This window comes from Polyodon spathula, chromosome 1 (genome assembly GCF_017654505.1).
Source record: "Polyodon spathula isolate WHYD16114869_AA chromosome 1, ASM1765450v1, whole genome shotgun sequence".
Classification (NCBI taxonomy): domain Eukaryota; kingdom Metazoa; phylum Chordata; class Actinopteri; order Acipenseriformes; family Polyodontidae; genus Polyodon; species Polyodon spathula.
Window position 1 is genome coordinate 47703519 of NC_054534.1, and position 7387 is coordinate 47710905.

The 7387-nt window shown below is 43.5% G+C and overlaps 1 protein-coding gene across 3 annotated transcripts in view; it reads left to right on the plus strand.

The window, feature by feature from the left end:
* zcchc7 (zinc finger, CCHC domain containing 7) overlaps positions 1-7056 on the plus strand; it is a 246427-nt gene extending 239371 nt beyond the window's left edge. For all 3 annotated transcript variants that reach the window (XM_041256800.1, XM_041256817.1, XM_041256808.1), the window contains one exon: positions 6228-7056. In XM_041256800.1, coding sequence (XP_041112734.1) covers positions 6228-6700 — 473 coding nt within the window. In that variant the 3' untranslated portion in view covers positions 6701-7056. The remainder of the gene's footprint in view (positions 1-6227) is intronic.
* The last annotated feature ends 331 nt before the right edge of the window (positions 7057-7387 follow it).

The following is a 7387-nucleotide window of genomic DNA, read 5'->3' on the forward strand; positions in this document are numbered from 1 at the left end:
CATAAGTCGACTGACTTCGTGCTCTCCTCCCTGGCTGCAATATCTCCAGCTGGAGTTATTTATTTCTCGTTTTGGCTTTGGCTAAAAATATGAGACATTTTATATTATTTATGAAATTGTTTAAATTACTGTATTAGTAAGGCGTTTTTTCTTGTGTGCTTTCTGTTTTTTTTTTTTTTTTTTTACAGAGACTATGCGTAGGCCTGTCTGCAACGCGGTGCTACAGCACACGTGCAGCAAGAGCAGCTGCTGGGCTCAGCAGCACTGCACCGGACCAAGACACATGCTTTGGTTGTGATTGTTTGCAATCTGTTCCACAGTGTCTTGCTGCTATTTTGGTGGCAGCTTTAGCATCACCATTGCGAAGGCTGTTACTACCATTCTAAAAAGCAGGCTTCCCTCAGGCGCGTGTTAGTACTGACTGAGTGATTTTGCCAGTGGCTTTTACAGGTGGGAATTCCTGTACATTGCTACTCATGGTGGCTACGAACCACTGGACCCATACAGACCCGGTGCTAAAGTGACTGAACCGCCCCGGTTCCGACACTGTACTGACCCGGTACTACAATCACCTAACCAATACTGGCACGGTCCTACACGGTGGTCTGCTACCAGCTGGTGCTGAAGTCACTGGTCCGGTACCAAATCGGTCCCATTCGGGTCTTGACCTGCCTGGTCGTGGTGGGTATTGTGGGCAGTGGTGGGCAATACGTGGATCGCAGTCCAGTCGTTGATCTTGAGAGATTTTTGGTGGATCTTGGGGCAGCAACACAAGCATAGAATAATTTCAACAGGGTTGATTGTGTACTTAAAAATCTAATTCCTGACAGTGAATACATACAATGAAAAATTATATTCATTCCAAACAGTAGATGGCTTCTATACCTGAGCAACAAGCTTCCTCAGCGCTGGTTTGTAGTGTACAGTTTGTGTTTGGTGGTTTCAATGGATCCCTTTGTGGTGAGTTACAAAAGACAGAAGGAAGCCATTTGTGCCTTCAAGTTGTATAGATTTGGATGAAAATATCTCAGCTGTTTCAAAGAAGGCAAAGCTGGCGCTAAAGCACGACATTAGTGAAAGGCGGGAGCTGGAAGTTTCTGTTATAGAACTAAACGCCAAACCGTTTTTGACATATCTGAATTTTGTTCATCGTGGGTTTTTTTTAAACCTCTCCAATCTCATGAAAATAATTTGTTATTTTCCTCATCTTGGTTTGACAAGTTTTCAAACTGTCTGGAAATGAGTAGCCATAGCACTGAGAAAGCAGTGAAATTGACGGGGTATGGGATTTGTAGTTTTTAATGTGTGATTAACTGTGGGCAGTGGACACCAACTACATTCCCAGAGTACATTACGATTGAGCTGTGAGAGTTTAGATCCGACTTTAGGGTTTTTTTGTATTTGTTTTTTATACTTTCAGCTGAAAAAAAAATCACTTATTTTTTATAGTCAACCTTTAGGAATTTCTAGTTGCACATGTGCACCTAAATTAAAACGTACGTTTCCATAACCATTTTTTTAGTCTCATATGCAGAAACTGTCAGGATGCTTATATGTTAGTGCTTGTTCAGATTTATTCCGAGAGCCACCAAAAATCTTTTGCTATCCAAAAGACGTCCTATAAAGGGTACGTGATACAGAGAAGCTGGGCCTGGACCAATTTCCCGCTGGTGGAGGCTTCTATTGCCGCTTTGGTCCAGGTGCCTAATTAAGCGGCCTGTCTAAGGATGCTACCTTCCCCAACAAGCAGTGTCGGGACTCCTCAAGCACGCCAATTCAGCCAGTGTGTTTGCTGCAAGGCTGGTCAATTATAATAGCATCCTGGTAGCCTACTCATGTCCACTTGCAGGTAACTTTCTGATAAACACAGCCCCGCACCACACAGTTGGGTGAGCTGCCGACGGTGGACGAGATGTAATGCACAAAGGAGCTGGTTCGCCTGCTTCCCAAGTGCATAAAAGGCCCCAGCAGCCTCAATAATTGGCACAGCTGGCTTCGGTAGCTGCCGGAGATGATGTTCAGCACCGGCCCACGACTGCTGTTCGCAGAGGATGTAATAGACAAAAGCCGCAGGCCAAGTCACAAGCCAAACAGCAGCCCGAGGAGTTTGTTGCCACAAATCCAGGGCCTCTTTTCAGGGAGTCATCTGATGTGTTAGGGTCAATGCATCTTGGTGCTTACCTATCGTTTAGAGTTCTGTGTCTTGCCATTTGGCCTCACCCCAACTCCCCGTGCCTTTGCATGGAATCTATCCTGGCCCCATTGAGACTCAAAGGCATCAGAGTGTTCAATTATCTGGATGACTGCACAGGTAGAGGTCCATACGGTCACCGGTCACCTTCAGTGATTGGGCCCTACAGTAAATCGTGTGAAGAGCTAGCTCATGCCTTCTTAGACAGCCTCCTGTCTAGGAGTGTGCTTGGACTCCAGGGCCATGCTGTCCACTGTGTCAGATGGAAGAGTGCAAAGAATAGCTTCACGGTAGTGACGTTCCAGAAACTTCTGGCCTTGATAGCAGTAACTTCTGGCCTTGATAGCAGTAACTTCTCAGACATAAGAGCATACGAACATAAGAAAGTTTACAAACGAGAGGAGGCCATTTGGCCCATCTTACTTGTTTGGTTGTTATAGCTTATTGATCCCAGAATCTCATCAGGCAGCTTCTTGAAGGATCCCAGGGTGTCAGCTTCAACAACATTACTGGAGTTGATTCCAGACCCTCACGATTCTCTGTGTAAAAAAGTGCCTCCTATTTTCTGTTCTGAATGCCCCTTTGTCTAATCTCCATTTGTGACCTCTGGTCCTAGTTTCTTTTTAAAGGTCGAAAAAGTCCCTTTGGTCGACATTGTTAATACCTTTTAGAATTTTGAATGCTTGAAATAGGTCACCACGTAGTCTTCTTTGTTCAAGACTGAATAGATTCAATTCTTTTAGCCTGTCTGCATATGACATGCCTTTTAAACCCGGAATAATTCTGGTCACTCTTCTTTGCACTCTTTCTAGAGCAGCAATATCTTTTTTATAGCGAGGTGACCAGAACTGAACACACTATTCAAGAAGAGGTCTTCCTAATGCACTGTACAGTTTTAACATTACTTCCCTTGATTTAAATTCAGCACTTTTCACAATGTATCCGAGCATCTTGTTAGCCTTTTTTATAGCTTCCCCACATTGTCTAGATGAAGACATTTCTGAGTCAACAAAAACTCCTAGGTCTTTATAAATCATATTTATAATGCACATTTTTATTTCCTGCATGCAGTACCTTACACGTTTCTCTATTAAATGTCATTTGCCATGTGTCTGTCCAGTTCTGAATCTTGTCTAGATCATTTTGAGTGACCTTTGCTGCTGCAACAGTGTTTGCCACTCCTCCTATTTTTGTGTCGTCTGTGAATTTAACAAGTTTGCGTACTATACCAGAATCTAAATCATTAATGTAGATTAGGAATAGCAGAGGACCTAATACTGATCACTTTGGTACTCCACTGGTTACCTCACTCCATTCTGAGGTTTCTCCTCTAATCAGCACTTTCTGTTTTCTACATGTTAACCACTCCCTAATCCATGTACATGTGTTTCCTTGAATCTCTACTGCGTTCAGTTTGAGAATGAATCATTTATGTGGGACTTTGTCAAGCTTTCTGGAAATCTAAATAAACCATGTCATATGCTTTGCAATTTTCCATTATCGATGTTGCATCCTCAAAAAAATCAAGCAGGTTAGTTAGACACGATCTCCCTTTCCTAAAACCATGTTGACTTTCTCCCAGTACCCTGTTACCATATAGGTAATTTTCCATTTTGAATCTTATTATAGTTTCCATAAGTTTGCATATAATAGAAGTCAGGCTTACTGGTCTCTAGTTACCCTTCCATTGGGTCTCCTGCGTATGCACCCTCTGCAGGCCTGGTTCAACGCAGGGTTTTTCAGCCCACGCTGAACTGTGACCGCCTATTGACAGTGTCCAGTCACTGTCTAAAGATACTCTCTTGGTGGACACAGTCTACCCATCTACACCTAGACGTAGTGCTGGACAGTGTCAGAATTGAGGTTGTCACCACAGATGCATCCAGCTTGATCTGGGGTGCCGTGTGGAATGGCAGGGATGTGCAAGATGTGTGGAACTCCCCTTGTCACGGTCTCCACGACAATGTTTTAGAGTTGCATGCAGTTTATCTGACCTTGCAGAATTTTTTGCAAGAGGTTCAAGGGAGACATGTGTTTGTTCGTACAGACAACATAACAGTGATGACTTACATCAACCACCAGGGTGGCCTCAGGTCGCCCATTCCTCATCGTGTGGCCCGCATGCTTTTGCTCTGGGCATACAAAAACCTCCTCTCGTTACGGGCAGTACATCTGCCCAGGGTGACAAACTAGGGAGAGGTTTGGGAGAGCATAGATAGATATCCTTGCCTCCCCAGAAATCAACCCACTGTTCTCTCTGGTTTTCCATAATAAGAGGCAGGGACCTGCTGGCAGTAGATGCCTTGGCACACCAGTGGCCGAGGCACCTGTTATATGTCTTCCCACCACTAGCACTGCTCCCACTGTGTCTGGCGAAAATCAGGAAGGACCGGGCCAAGGTGCTTCTAGTAGCCCCTCATTGGCCTAGGAGACTCGTTTTCTAACCGTGGAGACTGCCCAAGTGCAGAGACCTGCTCAGTCAGGCACTGGAGAGTTTATGGCATCCCGTCCCATCAAGCCTGCAGCTCTGGGTCTGACTCCTGAAAGGCTGCATTTGAGCCATCTGGGTCTGTCAAATAGGGTTATTGACACCCTACAAATGGCAGAGCAGCGTCCACGTGTTCCCAGCACTGGTACAAGTGGGGACGTCTTTCAGACGTGGTTTCTGCCTTATGGGTTTGACCCCACTGCCTGTCCCATGGCAGTTATACTGCAGGTTTTGCAGGACCTTTTTGACAAGGAGAAATGCCCCTCCACATTAACGGTCTTTCTTGCAGCCATTTCGGCTTGCAAAGTCAAATTTACTCAATCTCCCCAGGAGCTCACTTCCTGGCGGGGCAATTTTTGAAAGGGTCTTGGCAACTTCGGCCACCTATGAAGGACATTGTTCCTCACTGGAGGTTAAACGTGGTGCTTAATGCACTCATGAGGCCTTCATTTGAGCCCATGCATTCAGCTAAGCTGAAATATGCTTGCTTCCTATCACCTCCGCAAAGTGGGTGAGTGAGATGCAGGCATTTCCATTGCAAAAGCCTGCTTAATTTTTTTACTGAGGCCAGAACAAAGGTTACACTCCGTACCAATCCTGCTTTTGCTGAGCACTATCGGTATTCCATGCCATCCAGTCTGTGGATTTGGAGGTTCTTTCCACCTCCTTCCAGTCTGGCAGGGAGTAACAGCTCCATTCACTCTGCCCATTGCGGGCCCTGACATACTACATTGACAGGATGAAAAGTTGAATGCAGTCTGAACAATTTTTTTTGCCTACTATGGAGCTAAGTTCCCTGGCCAAGCCCTGCCTAAGCAGTGGCTGTCCAAATGGATAGCAGACACAGCCAGGACTGCCTATGAGCTGGCCAACTTGCTCCCTCCAGAAAAGCTCACTGCCCGTTCCACCAGAGGCATGGCAACTCTGTCTTTATTCCAGGGTGCATCTGTCAAAGACATTTGCAATGCAGCAGTGTGGGCTACTCCCCATACCTTTACTAGGTTATACAGACTTGATGTCGTGGATCCTCAAAACCCTGGTTTTGGAACTAGACTTTTAAGGGCTGCTTCCCTCTCTGCTTAGCCTTGTAGCATTCAAGTCATTCTGCAATCTTGCCGTTATTACGGCTTTGGTACACTCACCCATACGGTAATGGATACATTTCATATTTGAAAAGGAATGTTAGGGTAATCAGAAAATGTTCACCAAAGAAGACAGAGTCATCCTCATAACCCTGGTTCCCTGAAATAGAAGTGTAATCATTAACCTTCAAGGTTGCTGTGTCCATGATTGCAGCAGGCTTGAAGGCAAAATGACACGAAAGTCTGTGAGTGCACTACTTTTATGACCTTTGGGGCGGGCCATGACTGCGTCACAGGCTCTACAAGCAGCTTTGATATGTCTTATTCAATTTTTTGGGTGTTAGAAGGTAAATAAAAAAATAAAAGGTAATGGTTATATTTCTGTTTCATGGAAGCAGGGTTATGATAATAACCTATTTTTTATTTATTTATTTATTTTGGGTTTTTTTTTTACATTTTTTTCCAGAGCTGAACGAGTCTGGCCTTTTAGATCACATTAACTTGACCAACCATGTGAGAATAGAGACACAACTGCCAAAGAAGAAAAGAAAAATTAATGAAAAAAGAAAGGAGAAGCTAGGGGGGTCTAGACCTCAGAAAGAAAAGAAGAATCTGCCCATAATGAACACCTGGCCTGAGAAGCGCAAAGAACGGAGACTGAAGAACAAAAAGAAGAAGAGCGTCCAGGTGATAGAGGACTTCCTGACACACCCTAAAATGCCCTCTCCAAGGCCACACAGCCACTCAAAGAAAAAGATTGAAAGAGCAGTCTTGTTCAGCCACATGAAGAACTGTGGCGATGAGTTTAATGAAAAACTCAAGAAGCCCAAAATAAAAGGAAAGAAGAAGAAGAAAGGGAACAGCTCCCGGGACAATAGCTTTGCTGTAGACGACAGCCTGTTCCTGATAAAACAGAGAAACAAGAAACAGAAAAGATAAACTGAAAGACCGTCCTGCGACTGTAATCCACCGAGGGCACAAAAGGAATAGAATCTTCAACACACTGTTAGAGATTATTAAAGGATAGCAAAATGAAAATGGCAATTTGATCACATTCAGTCTTGTTTTTTAAGCATGTTGTATTTTTGTGCACACATTCTGAAAAAAAAAACAAACCTCCCATTTAAAAATCAATTTTTTTTGGTAGTAGGAAACAAAAAAAAATTGAGATACAGGAAGTGCAATCTTCTTAACCTTTGATTTTTGCTGTTACATTTACATTTTCATCTTAGACTTGTTTGAATCATTCTTACTGCATTTTAAAGCCATAATAAATGTGTACTTTTATCTTTTGACCCTTTGCTTCCGATGTGCTCTAATTTCAGTACTATGATGTTGATTACAAAACGCATCACATATCAGCCGTCCAGCCAGCAAACTTGTTTTTTAAATTTTTTTATTGAGCCATAGCCATGACTACATTGAATGCATCCATGTAATTGGTTAGGGCTGTAGAAATTTGTAGAAAATAAATTAAAAGAAAAAACTGAAATAGCTTGGTTGGATAAGTATCCAACCCCTTGTAATAGCAATCCTAAATTAGCTCAGGTGTAACCAATCGCCTTCAAAATCACACACCAAGTTAAGTGGCCTCCACCTGTGTTAAATTGTAGTTATTCACGTGAT